This window comes from Cebus imitator, unplaced genomic scaffold (assembly GCF_001604975.1).
Source record: "Cebus imitator isolate Cc_AM_T3 unplaced genomic scaffold, Cebus_imitator-1.0 Scaffold422, whole genome shotgun sequence".
Classification (NCBI taxonomy): Eukaryota; Metazoa; Chordata; class Mammalia; order Primates; family Cebidae; genus Cebus; species Cebus imitator.
In genome coordinates this window covers 1,408,017-1,426,059 of record NW_016107737.1, presented here as the reverse complement: position 1 = coordinate 1,426,059, position 18,043 = coordinate 1,408,017, and the positions used below count along the sequence as shown (strand labels likewise).

Sequence of the window (18,043 nt, the reverse complement as noted above, 5' to 3'; positions counted from 1 at the left end):
TTTTTTTTTTTTTTTTTTTTTTTTGAGTCTCAGCTATATTGGATGACATCCAGTTAGCTGAAATTAAAATTTCAAGTACAGCTTTTCAGGACCCCTCCCGTGGGGGATGTAGAATGTAGCTGCTGGCAGGACTGAGGGGTTAAGGAGCAGTGACAATCAACAGATACTGATGGAAGAAAGATATTTCTGTCTTCTCATTATAATAAGAGTCATTGGACTGTCTTCATGGACATTTGCACAGTTTTGCCTTTCCATTGTTAGTTATAAAAGGTCAGTGAATGGAAAATTAAGTTAATAGGGTCAGTGCAATTTGATGAAAACTAGTTTTGGGGTTGTAGCTTACAGAAGATAGATGGTAATGCACCTGATTTTATGAGCTTTCTTTTTTTTAAAACATCTGTTTGGAATTAAACTTCTGTTCTCTTTTTCTAGGATACATATAATAACCCTGTAATTTATGTCACTGAGAATGGGTTTCCCCAGAGTGACCCGGCACCTCTTGATGACACTCAACGCTGGGAGTATTTCAGACAGACATTTCAGGAACTGCTCAAAGGTACCGTTTGAGATGATGAAAGATCAATTGTGCAGTCTTAATATAATTTTCTCATTTGCATTCAGCAAAGACCAATGATTTTTGAAAGCTGAAATCCATGTAAATCAATGTAAAACCATGTAATTAGGAAAGAGGAAAAAAGTACTTAGGAAAGAGGAAGGGGAGGCTTTTGGCCTAGCTACAACCTCCTGAAATTGAATCAAGTCACAAGTGACTCCTCTTCAGCATTTTGTGACTCCTGGATGAAGGTGACAAGAACAGAAGGAGTGGTGGCTGTTGGGAGAGAGAACATCAGTTATTACAAAAAAGATTAGCACTGATCAACTATAACATGCTTATTTGCATATTTTAATATCCTAACTACCAAAAAATGAAATGACAGGATTTTTAAAGAACCCAAATTAAGCATCTGTGCACTAAAATTCAAAATGGCATGAGTCTTCCATCAATGTATGTTGCATTTAAGCTGTAACCATGCAGCCCAGTTAGAAATATTTTTATTGTCATATGGAAAATGTGAGTTGTATTTTAAGATAATGTTATTATTTAGTGCCTCTTTTCCCTCCGTGGAATTCTTTTCATATGAATTTTTGTCATATTTGAAAACAGTCATGGAGGAATAAGCTTTAACTGGTAACACACATTTTTAGACCAGTTAGCAACTCCTCTCCCATTATTTGCTGCTTCTCAAACTTAATTCCTTCTTCTTCTTTTTTTTGTTTGAGATAGATTCTGGCTGTCTTTCCCAGGCTGGAGTCAATGGCACAATCTTGGCTTATCGCAACCTCCACCTCCTGGGTTCAAGCAATTCTCCTGCCTTAGCCTCCCAAGTAGCTGGGACTACAGGTGCCTGCCACCACTCCCGGCTAATTTTTGTATTTTTTTTTTTAGTAGAGATGAGGTTTCACCATGCTGGCCAGGCTAGTCTTGAACTCCTGACCTTGTGTTCCACCTGCCTCAGCCTCCCAAAGTGCTGGGATTACAGGCATGAGCCACCACGCCCAGCCCAATTCCTCCTTCTTAAAAAGGAATCATGTCATAGCAACAAAATCCAATGTAAAATGAGACTTTAAATTTCCTTTTATTTAAAACCTTGATAACCACACTTATTTCTTATCATTCTAATTGAGAGGTTCTGACATTATTCTTTCCAAAATTATTCGGTATTACACTGGTAATAACCAGAAGGGATCCTGGAAAGTGACGCAAAGTGATCCTTTTTCAAAACCTGAAATTTATTGACTGGATCCTTCACTCAGGCCTGGAGCTTACTGGCAGAGAGCAATTGGATCTTTACAATTTGATCCAAGTGAAGGAATTATTTTATATTACACCCAAAATAGATTCTTCCGGGTAGGAGTTCATCTTCTGATAAGATAGGAAAATCTCTTCTTTTCTGAGATTCTACTCCGCTTCTTCCTGTAGATGGGTCCTGTTCATAGTTAATCTATTGATATTCTCAGGCTTTATCCTGAAGAACAAATAGGTTAGTTACTACCAGGCAGATTTATGGATGGCTACAGGGAACACAAATGGCTTGCCTAAAATTGCTCTGTGTATTTTTAGGAAAAGAGAGATAAATAGAAATAGCTTTTTTTTTTTTTTTTTCATTCCCAGCCTGGTACTCTGTTCAGTGCTAATCATATAGAGGCATTTCATTTTTTGTTCAAATAGTTTCAAGTACTTCATACTATCCTTTAGATCTTTATTGCTAAATACTCAATGATGGACTCAAACTAAGGAGATTTAAGGATGTAAAAATAACAGAGGAGTGGAAAATGGGAGAAGATTTGGTTTTCTAACAGACAGGAAAGGAGAATAGGGTTAGGACCAAAAAAATCAGTTTTTCAATTTGTTGAAATTCTAGTTTGTCTTCAAATTACTTGATGAGAAATTTATTAGGCATATATAACATTTACTATTTATAGCATCTCTGTTCTCTTTTGAATCTTAACAGTAGGCCAGCTATATTCACTGTAATTGACAAAGTGTTTTGCTTTTTTTTAAAAAAATTGTAGACATTTTAAATTGTAGAAATGTGTATATTGAGAATAAAAACATATGAATAAATGTATTTGTTCTGGACTAGGTATAGGGGTGTGGTAACTTTTTTATGTTTTCTGGTAGTGGGCAGCAACGATTTCTGCTGTGGTGAAACTCTCTTTCCCCTTTCTTCTAAGAAATACTCATCTCCCCATCCATATGCATACCATAGGGACAGCCGTGTAAGTGGAATGCAATCCTCCTCCTTGTCAACAGATAATTGACTGGTCCAAAGGTAGGCACAGGACATGAGCTGGACAATTTCAGTTCTTCCCTGGGACTTAGAATGTGACCAATTAGTTTCTTAATCTCTCGGACTGGGTTGGGTGGATGTATGTTGCTTTGTGAGCTACCAGTGGCTGGGCTCTACCCCGTAAGCTTAGGCACAGCGAGAAAGGAAGATACCCATGCATTAAGGGAAAAGAAAGGAAACATGGAGAACTTCCAGACAGCACTAGAGCCTCTGCTTTTGGTTTATCCTGAGTTCTGTCTGCACACAAGTTCTTAAGAGAGCTTTATTACTTTCATTGTAATAAAGTGCTCTTTGCACTTAACCTTTTTCTAATTGGGCTTCTATTTCTTGAACAAAAAGAATTCTAATTTATACCATCATCTTATTCCTTCTCAAAACAATGATATGAGGTCATTACTCCTACTTTATAGATGAGGAAACTGAATTTCAAAGAGGCTACATTATTTGCTGACGATAATAAAGGTACTAAGTAGTATTTCCTAGAATGAGGCTGAATATATTATTATTATTATTATTAATTATTTGATGTTAGATATAATCTGTGAGCTCAGGGCTCTCTGAGTTAAAGTGCTAATTTGTCCCACCACACAGAAACTTTTCATTATGTTTGGTTACTTTGGGCTTGCATGTATTCTTTGTAAGTGCTTCATGCTGTCTGTGAAAGAGCCGACAGGTTCTGTGACCTTGAGCACAACTCAGATGCCCCGTATCCTCGTTTTCATCAAAAGAGTAGAACTGAACTTCCTAATCAATTTTCTGAGACTCCTCCAAGGTAATGCTGATGATCTTGTTGGCAAGAACTTTGCTAGTAAGAGGCACCCTGTGAGCAATTAAAAATAATAACAGTCCAAGGAAGATATTCCTGGGAAGCGCTGCAGGTGAGAACTCACCAAAACCCGGGGAGTCAGATGGATGACGGCTCTGTGATTCCCACAAACAAAGCCTTTCCTCTGACATCACACATAGGGACAGGCACATAATGACTCTAGAGTTGAATCAATGGGATCCGCTTGGGGGTCTTAGTGATCTCTTTAGGTAGAATCCCACAGAAATTAATTGAGCATTAAAAGGTATGCTAATGTTTCTGTTTCTTTTTGGGATATGAAAAAAAAGAGAGAAAAAAATGTCATTTTAAGAATAAAAAGAGAGAAATCAGCTAGTGCCTTTTTAATCTTTGCATTGTTTAATTGTATTAAACACCTTTAAATTGGTTATATTTTAATTACTGTAGATACAGAAAGAGTAAAGTGTACCAAAAACTTGAAATAACATATAACTAGATTTGCATTCCAGTTTTGCAAATTATTCAATGAAGGATCTTTAACAAAGTACTCAAGCTGTCTAATCCTCAGTTTGCTTATCTATAAAAATGGGGATAATTGTTGTTTATTTTTTTTTTACTAGCAAGGTTGTTATATAGAGATTCCATTTCATGAGCTAATGTGCAAAATTACCTTAGCAACTGCCTGACACATAGTAGCTCCTTAATCAACGGTAACAATTATTATTACAAAATGTGCACTCTTAAAAACATGTCTATTACCTCCAAGTTATCTTATTAAAAAAATGCCATTTCTAAGACTTGTTATTTTTCTATCCTCTGCGCAAATTTTAGCAGACTATTTCCCCATATTTGTGTGTTTCTCTTTCTTTTTGAGGAACTTCTGGATGTGTGTTATAACATTGATCCTCTGGCTTTTCCTGTTCTGAATTGCATGGAGGAGAAAGCAGCAGGCCCATTTATTATTTCCCTCTGGGAGGTGATCAGATTAGGTGAAAAGTCAAATCATTGACAGCAGAAACTGCTGTCAAGCAACTGGGAATTGTTCTGTCACATGAATCTTTGTATAAGTTTGGGATTCAATGATGTTCAAATGGTTAAACTTTTCTCATATCATAGGAATTTTTATTACCTTAGTAACAGGTACACCAGTCCTAGATACTCCAGAGCCAATGGGCAATTTTGGCTTCATACACTGATGCACACAAATGGATACCTGTCCAGTCTAAATGCTTTCATGGAGATGAGGAAGGATGGGGAGCCAGAGGCTATTGCTCCAATGGCTGATACTGCCCCCATCACCTAAATTCTCTTGAAAGGGGATCCGAGCAGTTTGCAACCTGTTCCTCATACCTACCAAGCACGTGTGCTTTCAGCCTGGCTTGTGATCCTTCCTCCACCTGAAAAGCGATCCTCTGCTTTCTTCCAGGACCAGTCCTGTTTGAAGTAGATGAGCGTGCTTGTAGTCAGAGAGAACATGGGTTTGAGACCCTGGCTCTGCCCCTCATGAGCCCAAGCCTTTGGGAAAATTCTGAAACAGGCAACCACATCAGTCATGTAATCTCTAAAATGGGGATAATAAGAACATTGATGCTTTTAAAGAGTGGTAAAAAATGATCAAGATAGTGCTTATGTTGCCTAAAAGAAGTCTGGCACATTTAATAAGGATTCTATAAAAATGATGACTAATTCTTTTGGGGGTGGCAGTGCTGTGAATTCTCTGAGAACCAGAGCTGTGTCTGTTTTTATAATTATATCTTTAGCTCTAAGCACCATGACTGCTGTATAGCAGTGTTCTACACATATTTGTTGAATTTGGTTCTATTATGGAAAGGCTAGATAATGAATAATGAGAAATAAATGACTAAATGATTGGGAGGCATATTTTCTTTCCCTGAAGAAATATACCCCACACATTTAAAAAAAAAATGCAGCCTTCTGAAAAGTTTCTGAGCCAGTCCAACTTTCCAGGCAGATCCATGCCTGAGTTAGCACAGCGGTAGATGATTGCAGAGAAGGTTTGTTAATGACCAGCTTTCGGCTTTTAATGACAAAACCCCTCAGCAAGATGTCATCGAAGTTATTGAAGACTTCACTGAAAGTGTTGAAGCTGATACATTGTAACAAGAAGGTTATAAATCTTGCAACTTGGATATACCACCAAGACAAGATGCTGAGCACAGAATCACCCTGCTGTTGTCTGTCGGCATTCTCCCTCCCCCTGTCTTTCCCTTCCCACGGAGAGCAGGTAAAGGAGAAATACATCCATTTCCCAAAGTAGTGCAGACCTGGCAGCCACCTGCCTACGCCAATTTCAGATCACAGAGGCCCATTTAACTGGACAAAATGTGTTAAGCACCTGTGTTTTTCTAAATGTGCATTGGAAAAAAATCCTAAGCATTAGGGAAAGATCTCAAAGGTTAATACGGTGACCTTTTAGAAACACCAACCAATTAAAAATCCATTGCAAGCTTAGAAGAGAGACTCAAATACCTGAATATAGATTCCCACTTTGTATCTATTGTTTTATTGCTTCTCAGAGGACATCTTTGTCACCTTGGCCCCTAGGAAGCAGTCCATCTCATAACTTGTGTTACGTAGAACTGTATGGCTTTGGGGCCATGCGGTGTGAGATTTGGATGGACTCCGCACTGCTAGCAAGGCTGCTCCTGGCTGCAGTGGATGGCTGCTAGCCACAAGGGGTCAGGTCAGAACACAGAGAAAGAACGAGGTTCAAAGGCTGAGTGTGAGAATGGCTAGTGGGTGCTAGCATACAGAGTGTGCAATTTTTGTTTTTCAATTTTTTAAATTGTCAAAAATTGTATTAATTGTGTACAACATGTTGTTTCAAAACATGAATACAATCCAAAATGCCTAAACGCATGCATTACCTCACATATTATCATCTTTTTGTGCTTGGTGGGTATGCTTACCATCTACTCTTTTAGCAATTTAACAGAATATAGCACATTGTTATTAATTATAGTCACCATGTTGTAGGAGAAATCTCTGGAATTTGTGCCTCCCATTTAACTGAAATGTTCCATCTTTTGAAACAACATCTCCTGAATCCTCCTGCCCCCAGCCCCATAAATGAGATCATTCATGTCTACAAATGCTCTGAACGCCTTAAAGTGTTAGATGTTATTCTCACCATTCTAGTCTCTGCTTCTACGAGATCCACTTTGTTAGAGTCCACATATAAGTGAGATCATGCAGTATTGGTCTTTCTGTGCCTGGTTTCTTTCACTTAACATAATGTCTGATATGTTCATCCGTGTTGCAAATCACAGCATTTTATTCTTTTTAATGTTGAATTGTATTTTGTGATATACATATTTGGTAAAACAATTTGTTTTCTTCTGGATATGTACCTAGTAGTAGAATCTCTCGGTTGTATGGTAGTCCTGTTTTACATACTTTGAGAAACCTCCAAACTGTTCTTCATAGTGGCTGGATGAATTTACATTTCCACCAATAGTATGTAAGTGTTCCTTTTCTCCATAGCGTTGACAACATCTGTTATTTTTTTTACTTCTTGATAACAACCATTTTCACTGATGTGAGATGGTATCACTTTGTGGTTTTGATTTGCATTTCTCCGATGATTAGTGATGTTGAACGTCTTTTCATATTTGTTGACTGCCTGTGTATCTTCTTTTGAGATATGTCTGTTCATGTCCTTTGCCTACTTTTTAATGGGTTAATGTGTTTTTTGCTTATTGAATTAAGCTTATTTTAGAATCTGGATATTAGACTTTTGTCAGATGTATAGTTTGCAAATATTTTTTCGCATTCTGTAGGGTGTCTACTTTGTTGAAAGTTTTTTTTTTTTTTTTTTTTTTTTTTTTTTTTTTTTTTTTTTTTTTTTTTTTTTTTTTTTNCACTGCAACCTTCAACTCCCTGTTTCAAGTGGTTCTCCTGCCTCAGCCTCCCAAGTAGCTGGGACTACAGACACTCACCACCATGCCTAGCTAATTTTTGTATTTTTAGTAGAGACGGGGTTTCACCATGTTGGCCAGGATGGTCTCGATCTCCCGACCTCATGATCTGCCCCCGTTGGCCTCCTAAAGTTCTGGGATTACAGGCGTGAGCCGCTGTGACCTACGTGTTGGTTTGTTTCTTTGTTTGTTTTTTTTTTTTTTTTTTTTTTTTTTTTTTTTTTTTTTTTTTTTTTTTTTTTTTTTTTTTTTTTTTTTTTTTTTTTTTTTTTTTTTTAACTGTGCAAAAGCTCTTTTGTTAATGAGGTTCCACTTATCCATTCTTGTTTTTGTTGCAATTGCGTTTGAGAATTAGTCATAAATTATTTGCTAAGGCCAATGTTAAGAATGGTATTTCCTAGGTTTTCTTCTAGAATTTCAATACTTATGAGAGCTTACATTTAAATCTTTAATCCATCTTGAGTTGTTAATTTTTTTTGTATATGGTGAAAGGTTGAGGTCCAGTTTCATTCTTCTGCATATGGCTAGCAAGTTATCTCAGCATCATTTATTGAATAGGAAGTACCTTCCCCATTGCTTATTTTTGCTGACTTTGTTGAAGATTAGATGGCTGTAGATGTGCAACTTTATTTCTGGGTTCTCTATTCTGTTTCATTGTATGCTTGTTTCTGTAGTAGTACCATGCCACTTTGGTTACTGTAGCCTTGCAGCACAGTTTAAAGTTGGATAACGTGATTTCCCTGGCTTTGCTCTTTTGCTTCAGGTTGCTTTGGCTACTTGGGCTCTTTTTCTTTTTCTTTTTTTTGTTTCATTTGAATTTTAGAATTTTTTTTCTAAATCTGCGGAAAACGACATTGTATTCCCCATTTCCTTTATCCATTCATCCATTGTAGACACTTAGGTTGATCCCATATCCTGGCTATTGTGAATAATGGTGCAATGAACATGGGAATGCAGGTATCTGTTTAACACACTGATTTCATTTCCCTTAGATATAGGGTAGTTTTATTTGTGGAATTTGAAAAGTCATGAAGAAAATAATTTCTTATGTTTGTGTCCGACTAGTCTACATATGTAGATCACACTTAGAGTCAGACAGCCAGAGGTTACAGAGTTAACCTTAAAGAGAGATACGTCAGATGCCCTTCTCACTTATTTTTCCCTGCTACTTCCATCAGCCGCATACTTGCCATTTGCCCTTCCTTCCTACTGAGAAGCATGGTAGAGTAGTGTACATTCAAGTAGAAAGTCTGCAGTGTTTGGAGAGGGAAGATGAACAGAATTCTGTGTTTTAGTGGTGTTCCTTTGGGTAAGTCATCATTAGTGCTCTCTAAATGTCAATTTCCTCATCTGTGAAATGGGACTAATCCTAACGTCTGTTCTGATTAACCCAACTAACCCAAGGTCAGTTGTGAAAATAAAATGAGATCATTTATACCTACATATGCTCTGAACACATCCATCACTTTGGTCAAAATACATCATCTGGACCTCAACACTCTCCACTGCCAAGGAAAGGGGTTGGTGCTCATTATTTGGGTCTTTTCCAAATCTAGATTCTCAGATTTTATGGATTTATTTTCCTGCATTTTGTTTACTGCTATAAAAGTGTGATAAATTTAAGGGTTTTTAGAAAACTATGACCAAGTGATTAATATAGTGCTTAATAAAGTCCAGAATAACACACACACACAGACACATACACACACACAGAAATACATGTATGTATGTATGTATCCATCTATCTATCTGTGTATTATCTATCTATGTAAGGTTATGTAAGTTTTTTGACGAGCTATTTCACCGCACTTGTCCAGTGAGGCACATATTGATGTGATCAGAAACCTAAACCATTTATCAGACACATTATCTTAGAAACATAGAACCTGGTGTATCTGTTTCACAAGAACAGGTTTCAGGGAGTTGCTCATGTGAGAAGCAGTTCAATCACACCTCAGAGAATCTTCCCTTGTGCTTTTTAACTGGAAACCACTATATTTTCTGTCTGTAGTATTCCAATATATATGCTGTGCCCCAACTGGTGGACTTCCTTTTAGGCTTTTAAATTCAGTTTCAACTACTCTGAAGTGATAATTACTTAAGGTCTCTTACCACCTCAGGTCCAGTGAATTTTAAGAATACATACAACCTTTAAAAAAATTCATATGATTAGGTCCCATTTGTCTATTTTGGCTTTTGTAGTCAATGCTTTTGGTGTTTTGGTCATGAAGTCCTTGCCTACACCTATATCCTGAATGGTTTTGCCTAGATTTTCTTCTAGGGTTTTTATGGTGTTAGGTCTTACGTTTAAGTCTTTAATCCGTCTGGAGTTAATTTTAGTGTAAGTTGTCAGGAAGGGGTCCAGTTTCTGCTTTCTGCACATGGCTAGCCAGCTTTCCCAACACCATTTATTGAACAAGGAATCCTTTCCCCATTGCTTGTTTATGTCTGGTTTGTCAAAGATCAGATGGTTGTAGATATGCTGTGTTGCCTCTGAGACCTCTGTTCTGTTCCATTGGTCTATATATCTGTTTTGGTACCAGTACCATGCTGTTTTGATTACTGTAGCCTTGTAGTATAGTTTGAAGTCAAATGGGACCTAATCAAACTCCACAGCTTCTGCACAGCAAAAGAAACAATCATTAGAGTGAATTGGCAACCAACAGAATGGGAAAAAATTTTTGCAGTTTACTCATCTGACAAAGGGCTGATATCCAGAATTTACAAAGAACTAAAACAGATTTACAAGAAAAAAACTAACAAGCCCATTCAAAAGTGGGCAAAAGATATGAACAGACACTTTACAAAAGAAGGCATACATGAGGCCAACAAACATATGAAAAAATGCTCATCATCACTGGTCATCAGAAAATGCAAATCAAAACTACATTGAGATACCATCTCACGCCAGTTAGAATGGCGATCATTAAAAAATCTGGAGACAACAGATGCTGGAGAGGATGTGGAGAAATAGGAACACTTTTACACTGTTGGTGGGAGTATAAATTAGTTCAATCATTGTGGAAGACAGTGTGGCGATTCCTCAAGAACCTAGAAATAGAAATTCCATTTGACCCAGCAATCCCATTACTGGGTATATATCCAAAGGATTACAAATCGTTCTACTATAAGGACACGTGCACACGAATGTTCATTGCAGCACTGTTTACAATAGCAAAGACCTGGAACCAACCCAAATGCCCATCGACGATAGATTGGATAGGGAAAATGTGGCACATATACACCATGGAATATTATGCAGCCATCAAAAACGATGACTTTGGGTCCTTTGTAGGGACATGGATGAACCTGGAAACCATCATTCTCAGCAAACTGACAGAAGAGCAGAAGATCAAACACCGCATGTTCTCACTCATAGGCGGGTGTTGAACAATGAGAACACATGGACACAGGGAGGGGAGCACTACACACTGGGGTCAGTTGGGGGGAAATAGGGGAGGGACGGTGGGGGGTGGGGAGCTGGGGACAGATAGCAAGGGGAGAAATGCCAGATGTAGGTGATGGGGAGGAAGGCAGAAAATCACACTGCCACGTGTGTACCTATGCAACAATTTTGCATGTTCTTCGCATGTACCCCAAAACCTAAAATGCAATAAAATAAACAAATGGGGGGAAAAAAATTCAGATGATTTCAAACTAAACTTGCATTTTCTTTTCATGGAAATGTGTAGTCTAATTGTAAGCAGAAGCTCAGTTTTTGTTATCATAACTGTGAAAAAGACCAATAAGGAAAACAATTGAAATATAATTTATCTAAAAAAAAGTAGCCTTTCCAATGGGAATAGTGGCTGAATGGAAACTAGAAAAAGGGGAAGAGGTAGAAGAGAAATAATTCAATAATGATTTTTATTATTTATTGATGTATCTATTTTTTCTGTTCCCTACATAGCTTCAGGGAGGATTCCACAATGATTTTTAAAAACTGTTTCAGGAGAGAGCCATGTTGGAATATTCAAGTGATTAGAGGGCTACTAGAATTGAAGCATGGTGAATTTCTCAGGTTTCCCCCAGGGTGTAGATGAAGTGGTCCTCAAGCATCTGTCTACATTAACTCTTATTCCCTGATCCCCAGAATAACCAGATTACTATCTGCCTCTTAGTCATCTTGGGAGTGAAAAAGCACTGTCTTTGAATGAGGCCAGTAGATTTCAACTTTAGAGTGATTCACAGGCATTGCCTGGATAACTGTGTTAAGGATTCTATTGGATAGCTATGGGCTCATGGAAAGAATCCAAAGAAGTAGATGGTTAAATGTTAGTTTTTCAGCTCAGGAAACTTAACATGAGTTTTCCGATGTTTGGAAAGATGTATTCTTCATTGTAAATTAATACATTGACATTAGGTTTTGTAAATAAAGATCTTGTTTATTAGTAGGGATTAGTTCTCGGTGCAGTGAAGAAATGAAGCGGTGGATTTGCAGTGCTGATTATCAGACTTTAGGTGGTGCTGACCTCACCAGCTCTATAAGCTTCCTCTCTGTAGTCTTCTCATCTTATCTTTTTATAGCTCAGTGTTGTTTATATTGGTCAGTTGCTCTACAGTGTTATAATTACTGTTTCTTCCAACTTTCACAGACTCCTAATTGTGTGAATTACCGATTCACTCCATCCTATCTTATTTTTTTCAATAGTGAGCCTGATACAATGTAGACAAAAAGCAGCAATATTATGATTAAAAACATTAAACATTGATGTCATGACCACTTCATTGGCTTCTAACTGCAGTGTTGTAACAAATACTTGTTGAATAAGAAAATGGAATATATGGAACTTGAGAGATACTTTGATTCTTGAAGACAATATTCATGATAATCCTTGAAAAAAAAGAAGAAAACCATTTTCAGGAGAAAATGAAAGTTATTAAAAGGTATAAGAACTCATAGGCAGAAGAAATGTACATACAGACAAAATTCTAACCAGCATAAAATTTTGGAGTTTTGAGCTATATACTCAGCATTCAGTAAGTGCTCAGTAAATGTTTAATAACTGATAAGGAGATTGAGCCTAGATTAGCAGAAAAGCTGAATTACTTACTACTGGGAATTTCAATGAAATATAGACTTATACCAACACTGTGCTTTTTTGACTTCTAAAGAAGTGGCAGATTGCTTATTCTATATTAAACAATTTGTATGCATTGGAATATGCATGAACTCTAATTATATCCTTTTGATATTAAACTTCTGTTTGGGGCAACAATAATTTAAATATACACTAGAGTTTTAAAGCCATCGTGTATAAAATCTCTTAAGCGCTCTGTGCCTCGGTTTCTTTAATTGGAAAATAAAAGCATTGAACTAGCTGATCTTTTGGGATACTGCCAGCCTAAGAATTTTGTGACCTTCTAGATACTCCTTCTGCAGAAATATGTCACGGATCACATTTTATTAGAACTCTTGATAATTTCTTAAGCTATAAAATTTAGTCCAAGGAATTATAATTAATGGTCTTTTTTAATGCAAAAAAAATATCCCTCTCTTCATTCTTCTTATCCAGCTACCTAATTTGAAATTTAATACCTTTCTTATATGGGCATAAAATTAGACCTTGCTCTTCAATGCACTGTTTCTATTGATATTGATTCAGGTTCCAGATTTTCTTGACCTTCTATCTGAGTGTTTCCTCTTCTATTCATTCACATTGAAAATGAACCTCACCTTTCTTTGCTTGAGAAAGTCTTCCTTCAGAGTTCACAGAGTCAGAAGGGCACTTCAGATTCAAGTTTAACAAAGTTACTGTAGAGAACATAAAATCTCAGAGAGGAAACTGGATGAACCAACTCATTTCAAAGCATTAGTGTAAAATCCCCAGCTGAACAACTTCACAGCAGTTACAATCACCAGCAGTAAAATCACCTTTCAAAACATGATTATGGCAAGAGGCTCCTAATCTATTAGGTTTTAAGATAAGTGTGAGTTTTTGAACTTTGTCATAAATGCATAATTTAATTCAATTAGCGCAGTAATTTTAACTTTCCTTATATTTAACTTGAGCCCTCAACTTTTGTTTCTGGGCAAGATCCTGAATTAGAAGGAGGGATCAAGTTGCAGCATTTTCAGAATTACAGTCTCATCCTAAGTCTGTGCAGAGACTTCACATAGGCAAGTCTGTTTTTCTATTCTGACTTTTGAGCATAGAGCTTATGACAATCAGTGCTGCTTTTACCCCAAGTTACTATTTAGGTAGCATTTTCTTCTATACAGTGAAACTATCAGCTGGTGCTGGAGATGAAAATGGTTTCTTTTTGAAAGTCATTCTTAAGGCTTATCTAAAAAGGGTATGTGCAGAGGTGGGGGAGGGAGGGCTGTCTCATTGAAAAGGGTCATCTCATCTACAGTAAAGTCTCCTGTCTGTGATTGAGATTAGCTAATGCAACAGTATCAAGGCCTGAGATTAGTTTGTGCTGTTCTAAAGTTCAGCCATATTTCCCCCTTTGTTTGTGAAAGTCCATTATGGGAATCACTGCCTGCTTTAAAAATAAGTGAAACTGTTGTGGGTGGAGGAAGAGAAGGCGTTTGAAGCCTGAAGAATTTTAATTGGTGCTAGTGAGTGAAGGTGAACAGGAAGCCATCAGTGTTTCAGGTGAAAACATTAATGAGTGGGGACTACACAATAGCTAATAGGAGTAGGGTAGGAGGAGGAATCTTTAACATTTGCTGATGAAATAACCTTTTTTACTCTCCTGGCAACAAGTGGAATTCATTTCTTTAGTAGTTTTAGACACAGGTCAAAGTCTTAAATAATTTTAAATGACATGTTCTTTTATGAGTAGTAGTCAAGCCAAATATGTTTCGTAGTTGAAAATGAGCAGAATAATAAAAAATTGGATCAGCACATAAAGTAAATGAGTCTACTTTAAGTGTATACATTTATTAGTAGATCATTTTTATGTGGCTGAGGCTTTGTGGGTTTATTCCCTTAAAATATTTTTCCCCCAAAGATGTTCAAGGTATGTTCTCGATACTTTGAATGACAAGTTGGCCTTAAAAAAAAAAAGGAAGCTTCAAAAATATTTCGTGGCCAAAGTTTGCTGTCCTTGCTGTCCTCATGATTAGATGGTAACAATGTTAAGAATGACTCAGAAAAATCCTTTAGCATTTCTAGAAAAATAAATAGCCTGACCCCTTGATTGTGTACAAGTTTTGTACAGACAGGCAGATAATTTTATGAATACTCTTAAGCCACAAGAACTTGCTTGTTTGACATAATGAAAGAGCATATGCTTTGGGTTGATTAGATAGATTTGGGGGGGACGTGTGCAGGATGTACATGGATATATTGCATAATCGAGGCTTGGACTTCTTGTGTACCTGTCACTCAAATAGTGAACACTACACCCAATAGGTAATTTTCAATTGTCATCCATCCTCTAACTATTCCCACTTTTGGAATATCTAGTGTCTATTTAATTTCCTTCTGTGTGTCCATGTGTACCGTTGTTTAGCTTCCACTTATACGTAAGAACATACAGCATTTAATTTTATGTTTCTGAGTGATTTCACTTAGGATAATGGCCTCCAGCTTCATCTATGCTGCTGCAAAAAACATGATTTCAGAAAGAGCAAATTCTTTAAAGACAGATCTGTGTTCAAATCTGGCTCTGATAATCTTTCACGTTGTGAACTTTGGGCACATTATTTTACCTCTATGAATATTAGTTCATTATCTCTGAAAATTTATTTTTGGTGCAGATTAATGACATACTTCATATCGTAGAGAAATGCCTACCACATAAATCCTCTAAATGATAACTTTTGCAGTGAATTCTTTGTTACCAGCATCTAGTAACCAGGATTTTAGAAAAGCTGTGACTTCCTGCACAGTCATCAAGCACTGATAATTTATGCTTCTCTTGATGACCCCAGAATGCATTCTGAATAATTAGAGAAAGATTAAATTATAATCAGTTTAGTTGCAGTGTTAAGTGTATTTTAATTTATTCTCATTCTTTACAAATTTGTAATCCTTCTGCATGTGGCAACAATTAACAAAAAACATTTGATAGCTGGGGCACCACATTCCCTGACTATCAAGCTAATAAGGAGTTTATTGCAGATTGCTAGAACTCAAACTTTGCCCCATGCATACACTGGGCATTTGCTGGGTGGAGTCTTTTCACACCAGTCTTCTATCCATTCTCAGAGCCAATGTGTTGACTGTTGGATATTTTAGATTTAATCTTTTTGTATCCTTGAACAACAGTCTTAAAATCTATACGAGGTGCTTTTCATGTGTTATTTTGATCACAGGTTCCTAGTCCTGGTCATCACGTCTGATTTGGTGCAGATGAGTACCTAAGTCTTCTAGCTTCTGAGGTTGTCTGTTCTTTTCCTATGAATTTCTGGAGATGAACATCTCAGCTGACTTTAGTAATCAATCTATCTTGGTGTTTCATCAGCCTCCACACTTATCCAATCATGTTTTGGACTTGTTTTCACTACGCTTCGTAGGCTATGTAACCTTCCTGATGAAAACTTCACTATGCATTTGATCATTTTTGTGGTTCTTTGAACTTGCCACATTTTTTCCCATTTGTCTTTTTTCCCCCAACACACCAACGTCATATGTTGCTGGAAAAGGTGCCTTAACACCTGATTTGTGTTAAAAAGCATCTCTTCAAAATGCATTCATATTATTGTTCCATGGTGATCTTGATTATGATACATTTTCAGGCAAGCGGATTGATTTTTGTGGTTTGATGGATGAACACAGGGTGTAGGATTCATCAGTTCCTTTTCATCTCCCTTATTCCACCTTCCTTTAAATATCTGCCCTACCCCAAAGTCCCCCTTTGCAACCTGACACTCTCCTTTTTCATAATGTCTTTCATATCCCAGCTGACATCCCTAATACCCAGTGAATGCAGAAAGGCAGAGACTGCTTGTTTCCCTTAAAGGGAGAGTGAAGCCGAGGGGAAAAACATCTGATAAAGAAATAATTTTTTACTCTAAGTTCTGGCCACACTTGGCCCTGGTGTGAGGGCAGGATTGATTATGATTCCCCTGTAGAAATGCAGAAGACTTCTTTGATCATGTCTGGGTGGGTGCCCAGTGAGAATTGGAAGCTTGGGTGCCTAGCCGGGCAGCAACAATTAGCATTCTACTCTATTTCTGTGATTTCTCTGATATGGAGCTCACTGGGTAGGTATAGTTCAGTTGGTCAGGCAAGTTGCCTGTTACTGCTACTGTGTGTAATTTCTCCTCAAAGCGATATTTCTCATCATATAGACATGTATTAAAAGTCAGTAACTCGATGGTAAACTGGTCACTGTTCCTCCAGCTGTAGCACACCTCTATTTAGTTACTACGAATACGTTTCATGTTTGGCAAACCATATGTATATTATTGGGCTTTTTTGAATTTTCGGGGAACTATGATTTTGACCTTTGATATGTTTGAATGGTCAATTGCAATGCTTTGTTGAATAGATTTCTTTTAAAAATGTGACATTTTCATAAATGTAGCATAAAATCACCTAGTAGAAAAAATAAAGGTATGTCAACAGAATGTGTGAAAATCTCTGAACATTCAAAAAATTGAAGTGAAAGTATCTATACACTATCTTTCTGTGTGGATACATTATTGGTCACAGGCGTGTCATATTAGGCTGGGTGCCGTGTCTCATGCCTGTGTAATGCCAGCACTTTGGGAGGCTGAGGCAGGGGGATCGCTTGAGGCCAGGAGTTTGAGATCAACCTGGCCATAGTGAAAACCTGTCTCTACTAAAAATATAAAAAATTAGCTCTGCGTGGTGGTGTGCATCTATAATCCTAGCTGAATGAGAGGTTGAGGCATGAGAATTGCTTGAACCTGGGAGGCAGAGGTTGCAGTGAGCTGAGATCGCACTACTGCTCTCCAGCCTGGTCGACAGAGTGAGACTCTGTCTCAAAAAAAAAAAAAAAAAAAAAAAAAAGGAAAAAATGCACTCCAGACAAGGGAACAGAGCAAGAAAAAGAAAAAAAAAAAAAAAAAAAAAAAAAAAAAAAAAAAAAAAAAAAAAAAAAAAAAAAAAAAAAAAAAAAAAAGGAAAAAATGCCATATTAATAAGCATGTTGCAAAGAAGGAGACAACAGATACTGGGGTCTACTTGAGAAGGCAGGAGGAAAGGTGGGAGAGGAGCAGAAAATATAACTATTGGGTACTGTGCTTAATACCTGAGCCATGTAATAATATGTACAACAAACCCCCATGACACCTGTTTATGTAGTAAACCCTCATATGTACCCACAAACCTAAAATAAAAATTAAAGAAAGAAAAGAAAATCATTTCCATGGGGTTCCAAATAAACTAGCTCATAGAGTCTGGAAATAAAAATTTGTGTTAGATGGTAGTTGAAGGTCATTTATATACCATATTCTTTAAATTTTGACGTTTCTAATGCTGGATTCTCATGAATTTGTGTAACTACATTTACTCTAAATCATGCAGTGCTTTTTTTTTTGTTTAAGG

General features: G+C 37.0%; 1 protein-coding gene across 3 annotated transcripts in view; it reads left to right on the top strand.

The window, feature by feature from the left end:
• The window catches only part of LOC108290099 (cytosolic beta-glucosidase), a 127,624-nt gene that overhangs the window by 58,440 nt on the left and 51,141 nt on the right, over positions 1 to 18,043 (top strand). For all 3 annotated transcript variants that reach the window (XR_001819431.2, XR_001819430.2, XM_017509816.2), the window contains exon 4: positions 433 to 556. Coding sequence is in view for 1 of the 3 variants with exons in the window: in XM_017509816.2 (XP_017365305.1) it covers positions 433 to 556 (124 nt within the window). In the remaining 2 variants the exon portion in view is untranslated. The remainder of the gene's footprint in view (positions 1 to 432; positions 557 to 18,043) is intronic.